The sequence below is a fragment of the Neomonachus schauinslandi genome, chromosome 12, assembly GCF_002201575.2.
Source record: "Neomonachus schauinslandi chromosome 12, ASM220157v2, whole genome shotgun sequence".
Lineage (NCBI taxonomy): Eukaryota > Metazoa > Chordata > Mammalia > Carnivora > Phocidae > Neomonachus > Neomonachus schauinslandi.
This window is the reverse complement of record NC_058414.1, coordinates 54,572,599-54,596,561: the sequence shown is the minus strand read 5'-3', so window position 1 is coordinate 54,596,561 and position 23,963 is coordinate 54,572,599. Positions and strand designations below refer to the sequence as shown.

The following is a 23,963-nucleotide window of genomic DNA, read 5'->3' as shown; positions in this document are numbered from 1 at the left end:
CCTTTTGTAGGTCTGAAAAATAAAAAGAAGTTTAAAAACTGTTATCTCTAACAGAATTTTCTTTAACATGAAGGATAGTCATGCTACTGATGTTTATTTGGTAAGTAAGCTAAATACTTAAGCATTTTTTCCCCTAATGGCTTTAGAAATGATCTCCTTCCTAAAAAAAAAAAAAAAAAAAAAAGTTTAAAGGTAAACCTTTAAAGGATAAAGTTATATAGTAAAGTTATATAGATGGAAATGCACTTTATTCAGTGCACACTGACAGTTTTTTTCACTTCCATTCATAATTAAAGTAAAAAAAAAAACCTCTTGCGAGTATTTTTTATGCTTTACTTAGAAAAAAATATTGAATTTCAAGACCCCTAAAGTTATTAATGAAAGCTTATATTCCTTATTAGTATATATGTACATATATACATACATACGTATATATTTGAACTACTCAAAGCAATTTTATACAAACCACTCAAAACAATTTTAAGAGCTGTTCTTTTCTGTATTTAAAATTGTCCTTTCAAATATTTAGAAGTTCTGCAGGTGGTGGCTTTAAAGGAATTTTTCCCAGAGTAAATTTCTTGGACTGAAATTGTTCTAGTTCTTCTGCTGTTAATTGATCCCTGGGTGTGAATAATTCATTATCTGTTGTGGTGCTGCCATTTGAGACTGGGAGAGAGGTGGATATGCTACTATTTCCAAAGGTGTCACTAGATGACTTGGAAAAAGCAGTGTGAGAATGTGAGCCTAGACTACCAAAACCAGCCACAGAAGTGCCACTTCCAAAGGCTGGGGCCCCTGGAGCTCCAAAAGAGCCTGCTGCCATGGAAGCTGGAAATCCTGAAAATCCAGGTGATCCAAAACCAGAAGCTGCAGGACTTTTAAAAGAAAATGAAGCAGCAGATGTGACTGCAGGTTTCCCAAATCCAAACGTTGGAACAGAAGTAGTGATGGCAGAACTGGCAGAGGATGCAGCTCCAAATGCTGGAGTATTACCGAACACAGGAGGACTTCCAGAAGGGGCAGAGGCAAATCCAGAGCTTGGTTTAAAACTAAAATTCTGAGCATTAGCACTGCTGCTGTTATTCACTGGAAAACCTACAAAAACCAGAAAAAGGAAAAAATAACCTATTATAGTCAGAAAATGTAGCCATATTAACCACCCCTCCCTTTTTTTCTTATTTCGGTCACATTTGAATGTTGAGAAGCTTATTGGGTGGAAGGAAAAGTGAAAATAAGAAGCTAGAATAAACCCGCTAAACCCTGTTGTCCTTTCTGCTGTACTGATCTCATTTATCATCCTCACTCATGGAGATAGCTTTGAGAAACCTCTGGGATTAGGGGGTGGACTTTCACTTTCTGCCTCAACTCCAAATAAATCAGTTACATCCATTATCAAAGAAGTAACTCTTTCCTTAGCTATATTCGTTTAAGCAAATGTAGAGTGGTCACTTCATCTCAGTTTCCTCCTGTATAAATGGAGTGATTCTCAAGCCCCTTCCAGCTCTCAACTAAGATGAATCTGATGAAATCCTACTCTAATAATTGACATCTCTAGTTTTTGGCTAAAATTTTTCCTGAGTTGCCATTTTTATTTTTATACTTTTTATGACCATTCAAACTCCTCAGTCCTAATTTGCCTTTTTGTCTCTGAGAACCACTGGGTTACCTCGTATCCTAACTTAAAACAATTTTTCTTTTAAACTAAAAAAAAAAACAACAACAAAGTGACGCAGTATTGTCACTTGAAAATACTATACTATTATACACAGTCAGAATAAGGTCCTCAAGGTGCTGCTACCATAGCTATTATGTATTCCTATAAAACTTTTGAAAACCCATTCCTAAAATATACTTTGAAAGCCTGAGCCATAGGGTCTTTCAAAAAAACGTGCCCAGTCTGACCCCTATTTTACAAATGACTGATGAGCCAAATTCTTTGAAGCTCCATTATAGAAGGTAGGAGAATCTGCAAGGATGATTTAAAAATCACTTAAAGAGAGGGAGGAAGATGGTGGAGGAGTAGGAGACCTTAGTTTTCTCTGGTCCCTGGAATTCAGCTAGATAGCTATAAAATCATTCTGAACACCTGTGAACTCAACTGGAGATGTAAGAAAAAAATTGCTGCAATTCTACAAATAGAAAAGCGACCACTTTCTGCAAGGTAGGAGATGCAGAGAGGTGAATCCGAGGTGATGTATCCAAAGATAAACCGTGGGGGGGGGGGGGGGAGCCTCTGCAAGCCAGCTACCAGAAAGTAATACAGCAGCGGAGTGCAAAGTGGGAACTTGCAGAAGTCTGCTCAGGTGAGGGACATCTCTGCCTGAAAGGCGCTCAGGTGGTGAAGCAGGGCAGAATCCTAGGTGGGACAGTGTGATCTCAGGATCCCAGAGGGCAAAGGAAGACCAGGGGGGCCTGTGTGTGGCAGAGTTCCCAAGCATCAGAGCCAGGAAGCTGGCTGCAAACAGCGAGCTCAGGAGTGGGCTTTCTGCTTAGTGTTCCCATAAAATGCGAACTGTGGCGTGGTCGGGCAACCATTCTCTGAGCAGGGGCCCAGCAAGTGGGAGAACTGTTGCGAGACCCTCCTTTTTCCCCCAGGGAGGAGGGGTGCAGGTGTGAGCTGCAGGAGTCTGCAGGGTTTGGAGACTTGAAACAGAGTTGCGTGCCTGAGATACAAACACTTGGTCACAGGCTGGGTGAGCACAGAGTGCTGACAGAGACCAGGGAGACACCTTTTCCCTGAGGGTGCACTAAGGAGCGGGGGGCGGGGGGGGCGGGGGGAAGGGGGAGAGGGGAGGGGGGAGAGGGGGCGGGGTGTGAGCCTTCAGCTCCAGGGTTAGAGACTGGGAGACCGCCATTTTGATTCTCATCCTCTAACACAGCATGGAAAGCCGTCAGGGAACAAAAGCCACATAGAGCAATCTGGAGTGCTTACACTTAGCCCGGCCCCCTGGCAAGGGCAGTGCAATTCCACCCAGGACAAAGACACATGAGAATCAGCGCAATCGGCCCTTCCCCCAGAAGATCACCAAGAACATCCGGCTATGACCAAGTTTACTGATCACAGAGAACTGCAAAACTTCAGCGCTAGGGGAAAATAGTATATAGTATTTGTGGTATTTTATCATGATTCTTCAGTCTTCCAATTTAAAAAAAAAATACTTTATTTATTTATTTGACAGAAAGAGAGAGAGAGAGTGTGCACAAGCAGGGGGAGGGGCAGGCAGAGGGAAAAGCAGGCTTCCTGCAGAGCAGGGAGCCTGATGTGAGGCTCGAGCCCAGGACGCTGGGGTCATGACCTGAGCCAAAGGCAGACACTTAACTGAGCCACCCAGGCGCCCTACAGTCTTTCAATTTAACTTTTTTTCCCTTTTCCTTTTCAACCAATTTCTTATTTTATCAATTCTTTTAAGTCTTTTTAAATTTTCATTTTTACAGTTACAGTCTATCCTTTCACTGTATTTAATTTTATTTTTGTACATACATAAGTTTTTCGTTCTTTACAACTTTAGGATCTAGTTTTCTAACAAACGGACCAAAATACACCCAGGATCTCTTGTATTGCTCTGTTCTGTTCATTTGTCTAATTATATTCTCTCTCTCTCTTTTTAATTTTCTTTTCAGTTTCTGGCCTCTTCCGATTTGTTCACTGTATATTTCTCTGGGGTTGTTGTTGCTATTTTAGCATTTTGTTCTCTCATTCATCTATTCCTCTATGGACAGAATGACAAGACAGAAAAACTCACCTCAAAAAAGAGAACAAGAGGCAGTACTGACTGCCAGGGACCTAATTACTATGGATATAAGTAAAATGTCGGAACTAGAGTTCAGAATAACGATTACAGAGACACTAGTTGGGCTTGAAAAAAAGCATAGACGACACTAGAGAGTCCCTTTCTGGAGAAATAAAAGAACTAAAATCCAATCGAGTCGAAATCAAAAAGGCTATCAAAGAGATGCAATAAAAAATGGAGGCTCTAGGGCGCCTGGGTGGCTCAGTCGGTTGAGCGACTGCCTTCGGCTCAGGTCATGATCCTGGAGTCCCGGGATCGAGTCCCGCATCGGGCTCCCTGCTCGGCGGGGAGTCTGCCTCTCCCTCTGGCCCTCCCCCCTCTCATGTGCTCTCTCTCATTCTCTCTCAAATAAATAAATAAAATCTTTAAAAAAAAAAATGGAGGCTCTAACTATTAGGATAAATGAGTCAGAAGAGATAATTAGTGATATAGAAGACAAAATGACGGAGACTAAAGAAGCTGAGAAAAAGAGAGATAAACAACTACTGGATCACGAGAGGAGAAGTTGAGAGATAAGTGATACCATAAAGTGAAACAATATTAGAATAATTGGGATCCCAGAAGAGGAAAGAGAGAGAGGGGGGCAGAAGGTATACTGGAGCAAATTATAGCGGAGAACTTCCCTAATCTGGGGAAGGAAACAGGCATTCAAGTCCAGGAGGCACAGAGAACCCCCCTCAAACTTCAGAGACAAAGAGAAAATCCTGAAAGCAACTCAGGACAAGAGGTCCTTAACCTAAGAGGGTAGAAACATTTGAGTGGCAGCAGACCTAGCCACAGAGACCTGGCAGGCCAGAAAGGACTGGCATGATATATTCAGGGTGCTAACTGAGAAAAATATACAGCCAAGAATACTTTATCCGATAAGGCTGTCATTCAGAATAGAAGGAGAGATAAAGAGCTTCCAGGACAAACAGAAACTAAAAGAATTTGTGATCACTAAACCAGCCCTGCAAGAAATATTGAAGGGGATCCTTTAGGCAAATTGAGAGCCCCAAAGTAACAAAGACCAGAAAGGAACAGAGACAATATATAGAAACAGTGACTTTATAGGTAATAAAATGGCACTAAATTCATATTTTTCAATAGTTACTCTGAATGTAAATGGACTAAATGCCTCAATCAAAGGACACAGGGTATCAGATTGTTAAAAAACCAAGACCCATCCATATGCTGTCTGCAAGAGATTCATTTTAGACCCAAAGACACCTCCTGATTGAAAGTGAGGGGGTGGAAAACCATTTATCATACTAATGGACATCAAAAGAAAGCTGGGGTGTCAATCCTTATATCAAACAAATTAGATTTTAAACCAAAGACTGAAATAAGAGATAAGGAAGGACACTATATCATAATTAAAGGGTCCATCCAACAAGAAGACCTAACAATTGTAACTATTTATGCCCCTAACATGGGAGCAGCCATTTATACATAAACCAATTAATAACAAAATTAAAGAAACATATCAACAATAATACAATAAGAGTAGGGGACTTTAACACCCCACTCACTGTAATGGACAGATCATCTGAGCAGAATATCAACAAGGAAATAAGTGCTTTAAGTGACACACTGGACCAGATGGACTTCACAGATATAGTCAGAACATTCCATCCCAAAGCAACAGAATACACATTCTTCTCTAGTGCACATGGAACATTCTCCAGAATAGATCACATCCTGGGTCACAAATCAGGTCTTAACTGGTACCAAAAGATTGGGATCATTCCCTGCATATTTTCCGACTACAGTGCTTTGAAACTAGAACTCAACCACAAGAGGAAGGTCGGAAAGACCTCAAATACATGGAGGCTAAAGAGCATCCTACTAAAGAATGAATGGGTCAACTAGGAAACCAAAGAAGAATTTAAAAAAACTCACGGAAACAAATGAAAAGGAAAACACAACTGTTCAAAACCTTTGGGATGCAGCAAAGGCAGTCCTAACATGAAAGTATATAGCAATACAGGCCTTTCTCAAGAAACAAGAAAGGTCCCAAATAGAGAACTTAACCTTACATCTAAAGGAGCTGGAGAAAAAACAGCAAACAAAGCCTAAACCCAGCAGAAGAAGAAAATTAATAAAGAGCAGAAATCAATGAAATAGAAACCAAAATAATAGAACAGATCAATGAAACTATGAGCTGGTTCTTTGAAAGAATTAATAAGATCAATAAACTCCTGGCCAGACTTACCAAAAAGAAAAGAGAAAGGACCCAAATAAAATCATGAACGAAAGAGGGGAGATCACAACCAACACCAAAGAAATACAAACAATTATAAGAACATATTATGAGCAACTATATGCCAACAAATTAGGCAACCTGGAAGAAATGGATGCATTCCTAGAGACACATAAACTACCAAAACTGAAACAGGAAAAATAAAAACCTAAACAGACCCATAACCAGCAAGGAAATTGAAGCAGTCACCAAAATCTCCCAACAAACAAGAGTCCAGGGCCGGATGGCTTCCCAGGGGAATTCTAGCAAACATTTATTTTTTATTTTTTATTATTATTTTTTTTCTACCAAACATTTAAAGAAGAATGAATACCTATTTTCTGAAGCTGTTTCAAAAAATAGAAATGGAAGGAAAACTTCCAAATGCTTTCTGTGAGGCCAGCAATACCCTGACCCCACCAAAAAGGAGAATTACAGATCAATATCCCCAATGAACATGGATGTACAAATTCTCACCAAGATACTAGCCAATAGGATCCAACAGTACATTAAAAGGATTATTCACCATGACTGAGTGGGATTTTTTCCTGGGCTGCCAGGGTGGTTCAACATCCACAAATCAATCAATGTGATACAGTACATTAATAAAATAAAGGACAAGAACCATATGATCCTCTCAATAGATGCAGAAAAAGCATCTAACAAAGTACAGCATCCTCTCTTGATTAAAACTCTTCACAGTGTAGGGATAGATGGAACATACCTCAATATCATAAAAGCCATCTATGAAAAACCCACAGTGAATATCATTCTCAATGGGGAAAAACTGAGAGCTTTTCCCCTAAGGTCAGGAACATGACAGGGCTGTCTGCTATCACCACTATTATTCAACACAGAAGTCCTAGCTCCAGCAATAAGATAACAAAAAGAAATAAAAGGCATCTGAATCAGCAAAAAAGAAGTTAAACTCTCACTCTTTGCAGATGACATGATACTCTATGTGGCAAACCCAGAAGACTCCACCCCAAAACTTCTAGAACTCATACAGGAATTCAGCAAAGTGGCAGGATATAAAATCAATGCACAGAAATCAGCTGTATTTCTATATACTAACAATGAGACACAAGAAAGAGAAATTAAGGAGTCAATCCCACTTACAAATGCACCAAAAACCATGACATACCTAGGAGTAAACCTAACCAAAGAGGCAAAGGATCTGCACTCAGAAAACTATAGAATACTCATGAAAGAAATTGAGGAAGACACAAAGAAATGGAAAAACGTTCCATGAGCATGGATTGGAAGAACAAATATTGTTAAAATGTCTATGCTACCTAGAGTAATCTATATATTTAATGCAATCCTTATCAAAAGACCATCAACTTTTTTCACAGAATTGGAACAAATAACTCTAAAAATTGTATGGAACCAGAAAAGACCCTGAATAGCCAAAGGAACAAAACAGACACACAGATCAATGGAACAGAATAGAAAACCCAGAAATGGGCCCTCAAATCTATGGTCAACTAATCTTTGACAAAGTAGGAAGAATATCCAATGGAAAAAAGACAGTCTCTTCAACAGATGGTCTTGGAAAATTGGACAGCCACATGCAGAAGAATGAAACTGGACCATTTCCTTACACCATACACAAAAATAGACTGAAAATGGATGAAAGACCTAAATGTGACACAGGAATCCATCAAAATCCTAGAGGAAAACACATGCAGCAACCTCTGTGACCTTGGCCACAGAAACTTCTTGCTAGACAGGTCTCCAAAGGCAAGGGAATCAAAGGCAAAACCGAACTATTGGGACTCCATCACGATAAAAAGATTTGCACAGCAAAGGAAACAGTCAACAAAACCAAAAGACAACTGACAGAATGGGAGAAGATACTTGCAAATGTCTTATCAGAAAAAAGGCTAGTAGTTAAAATCTATAAAGAACTTATCAAGCTCAACACCCAAAGAACAAATAATCCAATCAAGAAATGGGCAGAAGACATGAACAGACATTTCTGCAAAGAGGACATACAAATGGCTAACAGACATATGAATAAATGCTCCACATCACTTGCCATCAGGGAAATACAGATCAAAACCACATTGAGATACCACCTTACACCAGTTAGAATGGCTAAAATTAATAAGACAGGAAATGACAAACGGCGAGGATGTGGATAAAGGGGAACCCTCTTACACTGTTGGTGGGAATGCAAACTGGTGCAGCCACTCTGGACAACAATATGGAGGTTCCTCAAAAGTTAAAAACAGAGCTATCCTATGACCCAGCAACTGCACAACTAGGTATTTATCCAAAGGATACAAACACAGGGATTCGAAGGGGCACATGCACTCCAATGTTTATAGCAGCAATGTCCACAATAGCCAAACTATGAAAGAGCCCAGATGTCCATTGACAGATGAATGGATAAAGAAGATGGACTATTACTCAGCCATCAAAAAAAAAAAAAAAAAAGAAATCTTGCCATTTGCAATGACATGGATGGAACTAGAGGGTATTATGCTAAGTGAAATAAGTCAATCAAAAAAAAAAGTCGGGCGCCTGGGTGGCTCAGTTGGTTAAGCGACTGCCTTCAGCTCAGGTCATGATCCTGGAGTCCCTGGATCGAGTCCCGCATCGGGCTCCCTGCTCGGCGGGGAGCCTGCTTCTCCCTCTGACTCTCCCCCCTCTCATGTGCTCTCTCTCTCATTCTCTCTGTCTCAAATAAATAAATAAAATCTTTAAAAAAAAAAAAAAAAGTCAATCAGAGAAAGACAATTATCGTATGATTTCACTCATATGTGGAATTTAAGAAACAAAACAGAGGAGCATAGTGGAAGGGAGGGAAAAATAAAACAATGAAATCAGAGGGAGACAAACCATAAGAGAATCTTAATCATAGGAAACAAACTGAGGGTTGCTGGAGGGGAGGGGGTCGAGGGGATGGGGTAACTGGGTGATGGGCATTAAGGAGGGCATGTGATGTAATGAGCACTGGGTGTTGTATGCAACTGATGAATCACTGAACTCTACCTCTGAAACTAATAATACACTGTATGTTAACTAAATGAATCTAAATTTTAAAAAATAAAAATATTAAAAAAAATAAAATGCCACTTAACACACCTTCAGACTTTATGATCTAAAACCTCTAAAATCCTGGAGCACCTGGGTGGCTCAGTCGGTTAAGTCGCTGCCTTCAGCTCAGGTCATGATCCTGGGGTCCTGGGATCAAGCCCTGCATTGGGCTCCCTGCTCAGCGGGAAGCCTGCTTCTCCCTCTCCCTCTGCCTGCCTCTCTGCCTACTTGTGCTCTCTCTCTCTCTGTCAAATAAATGAATAAAATCTTTAAAATAAAATAAAACCTCTAAAATCCTATGTTTCTAAAACTGACGAAGTCTTGCATTACTTTATCATTTACCTGGTGATCCAAATGTTACTGCTTGTGTACTGCCAAATCCAAATGCAGGTGCTGCTTGATTTACTCCATCCTTTACATCTGAGAGCTTTAAAAAAAAAAAAAAAAGTAGGCAAATAATAAAGTAATTGATGAATAATTCTCAATTACCTTTTCTATACACTTTACAGCTAAATTCAATTTTAAAAACGTATTCTTAGGGGCGCCTGGGTGGCTCAGTCAGTTAAGCGGCTGCCTTCGGCTTAGGTTATGATCCCAGAGTCCTGATCGAGCCCCACATCAGGCTCCCTGCTCAGTGGGGAGCCTGCTTCTCCCTCTGCTGCTCTCCTAGTTGTGCTCTCTGTCTCTCTCTCTGACAAATAAATAAAATCTTAAAAACAGAAAAAACAAAAAAAAAACCCGTACACTTAAAAATATGTTTAACATAGAAAAATGCCCATAATATGAATATGCACAGAAAAAGATGGACCAATCTCAATGAGGTAAGAGCAACTGGCTGATGAATTATGGGTGATTTTAATTTTATTTATGCTTCTAAAATATTTTCTAAATTTCTTCAATGAATATGTATTAAAATGAAAAAAATTTTAATAATACATTTCATTGTCTATAGGTTCATTATCAAGAAACCTAGATTTCGGGGCACCTGGGTGGCTCAGTTGTTAAGCATCTGCCTTTAGCTCAGGTCATGATCCCAGGGTCCTGGGATCGAGCCCCGCATCGGGCTCCCTGCTCTGTGGGAAGCCTGCTTCTCCTTCTCCCACTCCCCCTGCTCGTGTTCCTGCTCTTGCTCTCTGTCAAAAAAAAAAAAAAAAAAAAACTTAAAAAAACCCCTAGATTTCACGTAAAAGGCCTTTAGAGGCTACCCAATCTGCTTACTCTAATACTTGAACTGAAGTTGATTCACAATTACATTAAAAGCTTACTATTAAAATCTAGTAAACATTTCCTATTCCCTGAGAATACTTTGTTCTTGCTATGTTCTACTCTAGAAATGTCTTTCATCTCTGCATAGTGAAATCTTAATCTCCCTTTTTTTTTTAAGATTTTATTTATTTATTTGAGAGAAAAAGCACGAGCGGGGGGTTAGGGGCAGAGGAAGTTGCAGACTCCCCGCTGAGCAGGGAGCCCGATGTGGGGCTCGATCCCAGGATCCTGAGATCATGACCTGAGCCAAAGGCAGACGCCCAACTGACTGAGCCACCCAGGTGCCCCTTTAATCTCCCTTTTGAGGAACTTTCCCTTACTCCTTACCTCCAAGAACCTTTTCCTAATCAACTCAAACAGATACAATTTCTCTCATTTGGAAGCCTCAATAGCATTTTTCAAAAATCAATTTCATTGAGGTATGGTTTGTATGCAATAAAATGCATCCGTCACACATACATATGGATTTCAATGAGTTTTGACAAACTTAATAGCTACCACCACAATCAAGATTTAAAACATTTCCATTACCCCTAAAAGATCCTTTGTGTTCCTTCTTAGTCAAGCCTCTCCCAAACCCTAGGTACAGTGAGCCACTCATCTCCTTCCTATCACTATAGATGAGGTTTATTTTCTTTTTTCCAAAGATTTTTATTTTATTTTTTTTGAAGATTATTATTTATTTGACAGAGAGAGAGAGACAGCGAGAGAGGGAACACAAGCAGGGGGAGTAGGGGAGGGAGAAGCAGGCTTCCCGCGTAGCAGGGAGCCCGATGCGGGGCTCGATCCCAGGACCTTGGGATCATGACTCGAGCCAAAGGCAGACCCCAATGACTGAGCCAGCCAGGTGCCCCCAAAGATTTTTAAAAATTTATTTATTTGAGAGAGAGAGTGAGCAGGAGGGAGAGGGAGAGAGAATATGAAGCAGACTCTGCACTGAGCACAGAGACAATGCAGGGCCCAATCTCCACCCTGAGATCATGACCTGAGCTGAAATCAAGAGTCAGACGCTTAACTGAGCCACCCAGGCGCCCTGATGAAGTTTGTTTTCTTTAGTTTTTGATATAAATGAAATCACATAGTATGTACTTTTTTTTTTTGATGTTTTTCTAGCTTCTCTCCCTTAGTGTAATATTCATTAACGGGTAAATAGATAAACATATACATATACTGGATTAAAAGAACAAAGAATGAACTACTTGGCATAAAGAATGAACTACTGATACATGCTAAGCCCCTTGTGGGTGGACTGTCCAAGACCCTCACCTGTGGAGGAGCCCCTAGGCAGCTGGCAAAGAGCAAGGAAGTTCTAACCCCAAGGGAAGTTCTGCAGTTCTTTGGACTCAGTTATCCCTTCTGCATTAGCAGTGGTGATGGTGGGCCACCCCTCCACAGGAAGAATACTTCCAAGAAGTCCTACTAAAATTAACGACATCATAACAACTAAACAGTGAAGAAATGAGCTTACCCAAGAGTCTAACTGTTTAGGAAGTACATATTTAAGAAAGGGGTGGGGTGCTGGAATGGTCACATAGTCATTTACTAAGTTAGGCAACCACAACTCTTATATCCTTTTCAGAAAGTAGAAACATCACCTGAGAAACTGTAAATATCTTATTTCAAAATAAGGTTCTTAAGTTTTTATGGGAATAAAACATTGTATCTTTATTTATTTTTATTTTTTATTTTATTTTTTTTAAAGATTTTATTTATTTATTTGACAGACAGAGACACAGCGAGAGAGGGAACACAAGCAGGGGGAGTGGGAGAGGGAGAAGCAGGCTTCCCGCCGAGCAGGGAGCCGGATGCGGGGCTCGATCCCAGGACTCTGGGATCATGACCTGAGCCGAAGGCAGACGCTTAACGACTGAGCCACCCAGGTGCCCCAAAACATTGTATCTTTATTGACAGAGATAATGAATATGCTACAGTCAGGACCATGTATCTGTGGAGACAAATGGGTATATATCTACTAAAGGCATTTCTATATAAGTCAGGGAATATATGGTGAGTGTTTTTCAGTCACAAAAGTATACATTAGTCTAAATGTATATTCAGATCATTTTTCAGAGCAATTTCTTTGTAAATGCTGATAACCTTATATACTTGAATTTATGTAATATTTTCAAAACTAGACCACTGAAGTAAAAAACTTTACCCTAAAAACAGTTTTAGGAAAGCAAAGTTATCTGTGCTTTTCTGACTAAGGATCAGAGAGAAAGCAATTCCAGGACTTTAAAAGATGATACAGTATTGAGAATGTGTGTATCATAATTCCTGACAGAGGATTTTAGTTTTGCTTTCCAAATCCAAAGTGAAATTCTCTGCAAAAAAGCAACAGATAAGATACTTCCATAGAAAACTCTCCAATACTCACCAAGGCTATGTTAGTTGATGTATTTAGACTCTTCAATTCATTTATTCTGTTTCTCCATTGATTTATTAACTGTTGGAGGGAATTTAGCTGAAGAGAGAAGACAGAAAAAAATGAGTCAATTTTGAGTGTTTAAGTTTGTTTCTCCAAAAACTTCACGTGGTTTGTCAAAATCACAAAAAGTTGATAAGACATTCTTATGGCCCATAACTTGTACAATTTGCCCAAGATGTTCCAGCTGTAGCTCCCTCCCTGTTCTCCAACTCCTGGTGTCACCTGGTTCAGAATCTCAAGTATGTGGCAACAGAGAGAGGGTTATATCGGGATGGGAGGCAAACATGTGTACTAGTTGAAATGTTTGATCATGACTGTAGACAACACAAAAATACAGTTTATGTCATTTCCTTTACGCACCAAACTTATTCAAGCCCAGCTTTTTTATTTTTTGACATCTGATACATGAGAATGTTAATATGTATAAACAGACTGTGTCTTTTTTCACTTTGTTTTTCTAGCATTCATCATGGTGTTTGCACCTAAGAGACGTTCCATAAATGTCAAATGATGAAAGGGTCTAAATTTTTTGGACTGATCGCTGGATAATTTGTAATAAAAATAGTGACATTCCTAGTTATATAGTCAAAACATATTATTACCATTTTAGATAACCAACCAATTTCAAAGAAAGTAATTTAGGAATAAAAATAACAATAGCCTTGTCTTGAGAAAAATTATAGACCTCATCCACTTTGCCAACATACAAGCAAGCCACTACAAACAGAGAAGACAGTAATTAACAGCTAATCTGGTATCAAGGTAGATGAATAGGAAACAAACTTACATAACTCTGTAAGTTATTGCTGGTTAAGAAGTTATGGTATTCAAGCCTCAACTCCTCTGGTGAAATGTCTGTAAAACCTGAAGTGAGGAATCAATTGGAATCTTTAAAATAAATACCAATACTTTTAATAGTATAGTAAAGCTAGAAGTGCTAGACAAGAAAATATGCCGATGTTGATAAGAAAATTTTCATAATCATAAGGAAAAATTTCAAAGCCTATACTCTAATGTTGAACAAAGTATAAAATTAGAATAAAATATAATTGGATATGTGATTTTCAAATGGGGAAATTTTCTAAAGATAAATGGACTGGAAGGGATAACAAAGAAAAGAAAGGGTTGACCACATATACATTCAAACTGGTCTAAAAAATATTCAGTATGCCAGAAACTATAATAGGCAAAATTAAAAGGCAAATGGTAAACTGAGAAAACCGTGACTGCAACATATATGACAGGAGAAGAGCTAATGTCAATGTATAAATAGTACTTACAAATCATTAAGAAAAATAAGTTAATATGGGCAAAGATAATAAACACCCAATGCTTTACTTAATGGCAAAAATTAAAAATGGATGGTATTTATTGTTATTAAGGGTGTGGTAAAATGGATATTCTCCTAAATTGCCTTTAAGGGAATTAAAAAGGTATTTTTCTGGGAGGAAAACTGTCAATAAGCGTTAAATGCCTTAAATATGTTCACACCTTCTGTCCTTAATAGAATTTCTAGGATTTAACCTCAGGCATTAATTAGACATATAAACAAAGAGTTTAATGTATGAAGATGATCATTCTAGTATTTTTAGTAGAGACCAACTGAAAACAAAGTAGGATACAAAACTAGATTACGATTCTAATTTCATATATTTATATGTATACAGGAAATATGGTTGTGTGTGTGTATTCTGAAAGACTCTAAAATGTTATAGTTGTTATCTCTATGAGATCAGGTGATCTTTATTTTATTTACGTATTTCTGTGTTTTTCAAGTTTTCTATGACAACAGCCATAAATTTATAATTAGGAAAACTTTTTAAGAAAGTTCAGAATGTTCAGGATATTTTCTACAGAGAATTACTTGTAACCCAGATATCATTAACTCCATGGACCCCTACACCCCAGAATAAATATAAGACTAAATGTTCAAATTAGAACCTTGGATTCTTCTAACAACTTATCTTTATGCCATCTTTATTAACTGTTCAGGCCAAAAAACCTAGGAATCCCCTTGCCTTTCTCTTTCCTCACATCTAATTAATCAGCATCCTGCCAGTTCTAACTCCAAATGGATTTAACCAATTCTGTCTCCACTGCTAGTGACTATAACCCAGTCAGTCACGAGCATTTGTCCCCTAACTCATCTCCTTGCCTCTATTTTGCTTCCCACCCCCTACCACTCCCTACACACCATTTCTTTTCATACAACAGTCCAAGTGAGTTTTTTCTAATCAGATCATGTCCTTCTCCTGCTTAAAGCTCCACATGGCTACCTAGTACAATTAGGCCCAACATGACCTGGCTCCTGGCTGACTCCATGACCTTACGTCCTATGACGCTTTCCCTCGTTCACTCTCCTCCAGTGGTTCAGGCCTCACTAGTCCTCAAACTTGCCAACCTTGTTCCTATAAGGGCGTATGCACTAGTTACTCCTATTGTCAGGAATGTTTTCCCCAAATATTCCTGTAAGTGACACCTTCTTTTCACTTAGCATCAGCTTCAATACTGTCTCCTAAGAATGGATAACCACTCTAGCTAAAGGAAACTGTCCCTCTAGTTACTTTCTCCTCCTTCCAGCTGATCCTCCTCTGAACCACAGGACACGGAAAATTATGTGAGTGAGTATTTTCTCAATTCTCTCAAGGGTGGTACGAAAGTAGTATCATTTTAGATGCATAGGAAAAGTTCATTCATTATAATTGAAGTCTAAGGACAGCAGTTGGGTACCTGGGCAGCTCAGGAGGTTAAGTGTCTGCCTTCGGCTCAGGTCATGATCCCAGGCTCCTGGGATCGAGCCCCACATTGGGCTCCCTGTTCAGCAGGGAACCTGTTTCTCCCTCTACCTCTCCCCCCTGCTCTTGATCTGTCTCTCTCTCTCTCTCACACTCTCTCTCAAATAAATAAATAAAATCTTAAAAAAAAAATAAGGACAGCAGTTCTCCAACTTTTTAGTCTCAAGACCCAAATATGTTCTTAAAAATCATTAAACAATCCCAAAAAGCTTCTGCTTACATAGGTTATATATATCAATATTTACCATATTTAAAATGAAAAATAAGAAATATAGAACATTATTTGTTAATTCACATAAAAATAAGAAACCAGGGGTGCCTTGGTGGTACAGTCGGTTTTGAGCATCCAACTCTTCATTTCGGCTCAGGTTGTGATCTCCGGGTCGTGGGATAGAGCCCTGTGTTGGGCTCCACGCTGGGCTTGGAGTCTACTTGAGATTCTCTCTCTCTCTCCCTCTTCCTCTGCCCCTCCCCCTACATGTACTCTCTCTCTCTCAAATAAATAAATAAATCTTAAAAAAAAAGGAACCAATTACATATCAACATAAATGAAAAGACTATTTTTCAAAGCAAAAAGTAAAAATTTAGTGAGATGAGCAGCATTGTCTTATGTTTGTAAATTTTTTTTTATATACCTTAATTTAAAAATATTTTATTGCTAAAAAATGTTAACCCTCTCCTGAACTTTCAGTGAGTCATCAGCTTTTTGCTGATGGAGGGTCTGTTTGTAAGTTTTTTCAATGTTTGACTTTAATAGAAGACTGCTGGATTATTATATCTGCTTCTACATTCAATCTGTTGTAATATATTGCCTGAAGTATATGAAGAAAGTCTGTTCTAACACAGATAAGTATTTGGAAATGGAGGACTTAAATAGCTTTTTCACTTAATTGTGGATATTTTTCTTTGACACTACATCAAAACTTGATGGGTTGTAGTTTCTTAAAGGTTAGCTATAATGCAAACTCAAACCATATTAATTAACCTTTTGTACTATTATATTAAATCCAGTGGTTTATCTTGCACTTAGGATGGATTTTTCAGCCATGCATAATTTTCACTTGAAAGCTTGAATTTTGTCACTGGCAATAAACAATCAGTTGTTTTCTTTTAAGTGACAGGCTCACTTCATTAGTTTTTTTAGGAAATGTTGCCAAATACCTAAGTCTAGATAACCACAGTGATCAGTCATTCTTTTAAGTAAAAATTGTCTGTGAGAAAAGTGGCTAGTTCAGTTCACAACTCAAATGATAACTTCAGTGCCTTCCCTCCAGATAACCATCAGATGTGAGTATGTGGCAGAAGCACTTTCTGTGAGCTTCCCATTTTGTCACACAGATCAAAAAGGTGTGCCCCAAGGGTCAAAATTAATAAAATCAGTATTTTTAACTCTTTATCAAAAATTTTAAGTGAAAAATGGCATTAAAAATTTTTTTTTTATTGGGGTGCCTGGCTGGCTCGGTCAGAAGAGCATGTGACTCTTGATTTGGGGTTGTGAATTTGAGCCCCACACTGGTTATAGAGATTACTTAAATAAATAAAACTTAAAATTTTTTTTTGTATTGACTACTATAGTCTGCTAGTACAGTAGGTTGCCTCTGCCTTGACTCATGCTAAGATACAAGGAGTTTTACTCATCAATGTTTTTGCAACAACACTGCAAATGTCAACAGAGTGAAAATGGCAATTAATGTCTTAGTACTATTATGAAAATTGAATTTTGAGCCTTTAAAAGGGTCTCAGGAATAGGATTGCCAGATATAGCAAATAATAATACAGGATGCCCAGTTAAACTTGAATTTCAGATATATAACAAATACTTTAGTATAAGTATGTCCAAAATATTACATGGAATATTCAGATACTAAAAATATTATTTCTTAGGGGAGCCTGAGTGGTTCAGTTGGCTAAGCGTCTGACTCTTGGTTTCAGCTCAGGTCTTGATCTCATGGGTTGTGGGACAGAGCCCTGTGTTGGGCTCCCCGCTCAGCAGGGAGTCTGCTCCCCCCTCTTTCTCTCCCTCTGCCACTCCCCTGGCTTGTGCACTCTGTCTCTCTCTCCCTCTGGAATAAATAAATAAATCTTAAAAAAAAAAAAAAACCCCACTAGTGAAATTATTTATTTGTATTACTTACTGTCTCCCTCAAGAACATAAGCTCTGTTAAGGGAGGGACCTTGTCTGTCTTGCTCATCAGTATATCCTTAGAGCTTAGAATAGGGCCTGGCACAAAAGAAATTCTGTAAGTATTTTCTTGAATGATTGAGTGAATAAGTAACTTAGGACTGGTGTGACACCAATGCTCACAGGGAATGAGCAGGTAGAGCTGAGACAGAGCAGGGATCCCAGAGTTCTGAGGGACTGCAAGGGTTCTCATCTGCTAGGTACTTGCTGTTTACTCAATAGGGCAAAGGCCCAGGACCATCCAAAGTGGGATTAGAAAATGTGGTGCTCTAGGTTTCAGCTCAGAAAGGGCTTAGGGACTATGGACCAAAGAAAACAGAAGGGAAAAGGGCATTCTAAAAAAATGCTATCCCTGTAGCCCAGCTAAAGCTCTTTACCTTCACACATTATCTCCAGGATAGATCTCAACATGCCTTATGAAAAATAACGATCTTTAGAAGAATATATAGGGAAGAAACGGAGAACAGAATCAGGCAGCCAAGGCCTTAATGGCAAATAGAATGTGTGAATCTTCTATTCACTGCAGGCAGCTAAGAGGTTCTGAAGTTGTACCTATAGGCAACCAAGAGAGCAGAGACTCTTCGAGGGCTTACAGAATTGGAATTGTGGTGGGTGCTGATTTCAGTATTTTCTCATGAGAACTACGTATCTTAAAAGAACTGTATCTTCTAAAAAAAAAAGAACTGTATCTTCTAATCTTTATTCTGAATTATGAAGTTCTGCCAGAATACTGGGATACTTCAAACAATGTCCAAACTTTCCTAGCTGTAGCTAAGTGTGTGGTTAGTTTACTTGGCATGGTCTTGGTTTTAGAAAATAAGAGTTATAAAACATATTTTAAAAACATACAATTTCTCAATTACCTGAAATATTAGGTTTCTTTTTCATTGGCGAATAAACAGAAAACATCCACTGCCCTGATGATTCCCAAATTTCCATATCTTTTATAATTCCTTCCCTGGGGGAAAAAAAAGAGCAAAGGATCTTTTTCATTTGCTTATTAAAATTTATTGTTTATAATTTTCAATGACTGAAATTTTAAATTGTAGTAAATATATAATTTTATTTTATTTTTTTTAAAGATTTTATTTAGTTTAGAGAGAGAGTACAGTACAAAGGGAGATGCAGATGGAGAGGGAGAGGGAGAAGCAGACTCCTCGCTGAGGGTGGAGCCCGACACGGGGCTCAATCTTAGGACCCTGAGATCACGACCTGAGCTGAAATCGAGTTGGATGTTTAACGCACTGAGCCACAGGTGCCCCTAGATTTTTTCCATTGTATTTTCTGAAGACTATTTTTTTTTTTAAGACTTTATTTGACAGAGAGATAGAGAGCACAAGTAGGCAGAGAGGCAAGCAGAGGGAGAGGGAGAAGCAGGTTCTCTGCTGAGCAGGGAGCCCGATGCAGGGCTTGACCCCAGGATCCTGGGATCATGATCTGAGCCGAAGGCAGCCACTTAACCAACTGAGCCACCCAGGCGCCCCTGAAGACTATTCTTTAAAGCAGAATTTATGAACTAAGAACTATATTTCATGATTTTAACTATTACAGTATCAAAGAAGTTCACAGTTTTGGTTTTCCAGTAAACTAAACCATTAGTCAATAGATTTGGTAAGTGAAACTATTAAACTATACATATTTTAAAGAACTAAAATAAAATGTACAATACTAACTTTAATCTTTCTTTGTTCATTATCATAAACATCAATGATCATTTAACTGGAAAAAGACAGAAAGCACCACGCAATATAGAACCATAAAATTTTTAAACTGGGTAGGACTTTAGAGATCATTTTGTCTAATTCTCATGTTTGCAAAAGGGGACAACAGACCCATGCCCATATAGTTAATTTATTGGCAAAGCGGTGGATAGATTCGACTCTAAATTCAATGTTTCCCTCCCCCATCCAGAATGCTACAATTAATAAAATGATAGCTACCAGAGAGATACTGTATTAAATTCAGGATTTTTACAACATCAAATATAGGAACGAGGGCTTTAATTCTCTTTTATCTTTAAAAAAAAAATCAATTGTATATGATACATGGCTCAAAATCTTTTCCACTCATTCTAATTTATTATGGGAAATAAAAGACTAATGACTTTTAAGTTCTGTCCTGGGACCTGCGGCAACAGTTACAGAAAGCCAGGGACTATTTTGGCACCAGTCACACATTCTACCATGATCAGGAAATAATAGGGAATCTTCACAGTAGTGAAGGAAATCAAATGAAACCAGTTTCAATGTAGTAGCTGAACTAAAAGTTTTAGGAAGAAATATACCAGCTGCTGTAAGTGACCACCAAAAGTACAAACTGCTTTAAATTACCTCATACTTTGTAAAGAACTAATATTATAAAACAAACTTAAGCAAAACTACCTTAGGAAGATATTCACAATATAGTGTTATCAATAGAAAAATGGAAAAAGCATAATTAGCCCTGAGAAGTCACTGTGCTGGTATGGAAAGGTGACATATTTTTAATTGAAATAAAGTATACTCTGACATATGCAAAATAGTGGTTATCTCTGAGTGATAGGATCATGGGTGCATTTTCTTCTTTTTGCTTATTCTGATTTTTTAATAATGTATCACTTCTTTTTTAAAGAAAATATTGTAGGTACTTTTGAAAAAAATAAGCAAATGGGTAGTAATTTCTCTGAAGGCTTCCACTTACAGAAGTTTCTTATCATCTTTCTGCCCATCAGAGCTGGGTGAAGCAAATGGATTCTGGGACAATCCAAACCCTCTGTTCCTGCTAGTTGAAGCTCCAGAATCGAAGGAACTGAAAGATGACTTTTCTTGATCTCTGCTGCCCCCCCATGGTGTTGATTTGGAGAAGCTGGATGGCTGGATAACGCTGGAATATCTTTGGCTGGTGGTATTCCATCCACGTCTGTTACTACCTGAAAATAAACAATAAAACAATTTTATTGGCAATTCCTCTTTTAAATCTCTAAAAATTTCATTATATTATCTTACTATGTGCAGACATTATGTAAAGATTCAACAAGCACCACATTTCCACTCATTTTAAATCACAAAACTCTTCATTTTTTACTTATTTGTAGTTACTTGTAACCAACAAATCATGTAATGGTCTAATGGCATTTTTTGTTTAACAAGATTGAGAGGACTGCAAATCCATAGAAAAATAATGATATATTAGTAAGTTCAGCTGATATAACCTTATTAAGTAAACAATCCCTTGATAGTAGATTTAGGATGTATCCTAAATTATAAGCTCCTTCAGGATAAAAAGCTGTCTTTATCATTCTTTGCTCTCCTACTGGGCCCTATATAATGGTAATGTCTGAAAAATGGACAATGTACTAAAAAGTTTGTTGAATATAAAAAATTAGATTCTACCCTCTGTCCTTGAATAGATGCCTAAATCTATTTGACTCAGTCTTACCTCTGGGAAAACAAGATCTACCCACCTATCTTTAACAGGGAGGTTATAATTTACATGTGAATAAAATGTATTCAGTTCTATTATCAGCAGATTCTAATATTTCATAATTATCACAATAAGCCAACAGGACTCTCTTCCCCTGTATCTGTATTTTAAAAAATCTTGGGGTGCCTGGGTGGCTCAGTCGGTTAAGCGTCTGCCTTTGGCTCAGATCATGATCCCAGGGTCCTGGGATTGAGCCCCGCATCAAGCCCGCATCAGGTTCCCTGCTAAGCAGGGAGCCTGCTTCTCCCTCTTCCTCTGCCTGCTGCTCCCCCTGCTTGTGCTCTCTGTCAAATAAATAAATAAATAAATAAAATCTTAAATAAAGTAAAAAAATAAATAAAAAATTTTATCACTTAAACTACCTCATTTACTCATCACTTCCTAGTTGGGGCCAAGATAATTTGCCTTGTTTCTGACTGAATTAAGAGATATGCCATGAAATATATTAAAAACTGGAATGATGAGAGATCTATTCCTTCATGAAAATTCATCTCACAACTTTAAAACTACTTAATAAAACCAAAGAGAAAAGGGAACAGATTGCTGGGCCAGATCCCTTATTTAAGGGTTAGTGGTATTTTATTTTTCTGAAGTTCCAAATCCTTTGGGGGATGACACAACTGAAGAAGTTCATTCTTTCTTTTCTATATAGCTTTTGGCCTTCACTTATTAATTATAGAAACATTCGTTTCTGGGAGATAAATACTGTTTACTTGATGAGTTTTATTTATGCTTTCTTCATCCATCAACCCATTCAATATTTATTTTCTAATTACTACGTCTATAGTGAGTCTCCACAGAATGTCAAATATTAAGTAACGTTTTTCCAGGAAATACACTCACAAATATCAGACCCCGAGTCCTAATTTTTGGTTTGGAATATTTCACAGGACTAATTGCGGGTGATGCAAAAGGACTGTCTTCAAGAAGAGGGATCAGACGTGAAACCACTATGCAACACAGATTAAGGGTCAGATGAACAGTCCTAAAAGAGGGAAGGGAAGGAAAGGAAAGGGAGGGGGTCAGCATCTTAAGATACTTTTAAGGACTAAGTTTCAATCCTAATAAATTCATCTGACCTTTAAAACCTTGTGTTGGGTTTCATTTCTGATCCCTCCTCTCCTTGAACACAGTCCTTTCTTTTTTTTTTTTTCTTTAAATTTATTTATTTATTTATTCATGAGAGACAGAGAGAGAGAGAGAGAGGCAGAGGGAGAAGCAGGCTCCCAAGGAGCAGGGAGCCCGATGCGGGACTCGATCCCAGGACCCTGAGATCATGACCTGAGCCGAAGGCAGACGCTCAACCATCTGAGCCACCCAGGCGCCCTGAACACAGTCCTTTCACATCATCTACAATTGGCTTAAGTATTCCAAAAACTTTGACAATGACTTAGACCCAGGAAGTAGGTCAACGCGGTCCTCCACACCCCCTTCCCTCACAGCTCAGAGTTGTTTTTTTTAAATAGGTTTATTTATTTTTAAAAGATTTTATTTATTTGACAGACACAGCGAGAGAAGGAACACAAGCAGGGGGAGTGGGAGAGGGAGAAGCAGGCTTCCCGCCGAGCAGGGAGCCCGATGTGGGGCTCTGGGGCTCGATCCCAGGACCCTGGGATCACAACCTGAGCCGAAGGCAGCCGCTTAACGACTGAGCCACCCAGGCGCCCCACAACTCAGAGTTCTTAACTGGGCAACCCACCCTTCCAGTTTTACCTCCAATGTTATGAGCATGTACATTCGCCTAAGGTAGAGCTTTGCAGCTCTATTAGATTTTCCAAAGGCGTCTGCTACTTCCCCAACGTTAAGCATCCAGGCTTTGATCCCAGCTGCTAGCCCTTCTCTCGAAAAAAGTTTAGTAACAATTATATTTAGGGTATCAAGGGAAAAAAAACAGTACGCTAAAGGGTAGTAAAGCAAGGAGGCGTCTGGGTCGAGCTACACCAATTCTCCGCACCATTACCACCCACAGACAAGGTAGTTTTGACACGTACTTCTGACCTAAAAACTCATTGCTTCGCATTAGTACCAAAGGCCAAGTCCCCGTCTTCATCCCCTCAACCACAAACAGCCAAATGGCTACACAGCGGCTAGGAGCATTGTAGAAAACCTGTGCCGGGCCCGGTGGGCGGGGCCGAAAAGAGGACAACGAGAGCACGTCAGCGTCACCTGACTGATGCGCCGCCGCGCTGCGCCGAGCGGCGGGCCCTACGCCGGACGCCAGTTCTCAGCCCGACGGCCCTGGCGCCAGGCCTTCCCCTGCCCCACCAGCGGCGGAGGATGGAGGAGAACGTCACCTGAGGGCTGTTGCTGCCGTCCTCCGCCCGCACCCCCGGCGCCGGGATGTTCGTTCCAGCACCGGTCTCCAAAGCGGCACCGGCCTTGAAGGAAGAACTGACAAATGGTCATTGCGACGGCGTCGCCCACGGAACGGTCTTCAGTCAGCACCCTCAGCGGACGGAGAGCCCAAAGCAACCGAAGGTCCCTCCCTGCTACCGTGACGTCATTTTCTCGCGCCCCCCCCGTCTTGTCCTGCCCTGGGATGAGAGGCGTAGGTTTTACCCAATAGGATTTGAGAAGAGCGGGGCGGCCCCTCCGCACTCACTGAGTTGGGCTTGGGAAAGCGGAGTCCTTGAATGGTTAACGTGGAGGAAAAGGCGCGTTTTCGCGTGGGGCAGGGCTTCGGGCTTCAAGGAAAGCTTGAGGGTCCGGAATGAGAGGAGAGCAGGTTAAGGAAATTTAGATTTTCAACAAGGCCCTGGAGGGGAGGAAGAGT

The 23,963-nt window shown here is 39.3% G+C and overlaps 1 protein-coding gene across 1 annotated transcript; it reads right to left on the bottom strand.

The window, feature by feature from the left end:
- Positions 1 to 478: 478 nt before the first annotated feature.
- NUP42 (nucleoporin 42) lies at positions 479 to 23,673 on the bottom strand. Its single transcript, XM_021689840.2, has 7 exons — positions 23,485 to 23,673; positions 20,408 to 20,636; positions 18,592 to 18,686; positions 13,539 to 13,615; positions 12,701 to 12,787; positions 9,400 to 9,484; positions 479 to 1,095 (listed from the first exon to the last, which is right to left on the bottom strand). The coding sequence occupies exons 1-7, from the start codon at positions 23,594 to 23,596 to the stop codon at positions 518 to 520; spliced, it is 1,263 nt and encodes a 420-aa protein (XP_021545515.1). The 5' UTR covers positions 23,597 to 23,673; the 3' UTR covers positions 479 to 517.
- Positions 23,674 to 23,963: the final 290 nt, after the last annotated feature.

Coding starts and splice junctions, on each gene's coding strand:
- NUP42 (XM_021689840.2), bottom strand. CDS start 23,596: ATGACCATTTGTCAGTTCTTCCTTCAAGGCCGGTGCCGCTTTGGAGAC. Junction 12,788..13,538: donor GCAATAACTTACAGAGTTAT/GTAAGTTTGTTT, acceptor TTCTCTCTTCAG/CTAAATTCCCTCCAACAGTT. Junction 9,485..12,700: donor CATCAACTAACATAGCCTTG/GTGAGTATTGGA, acceptor TTTTTTTTAAAG/CTCTCAGATGTAAAGGATGG.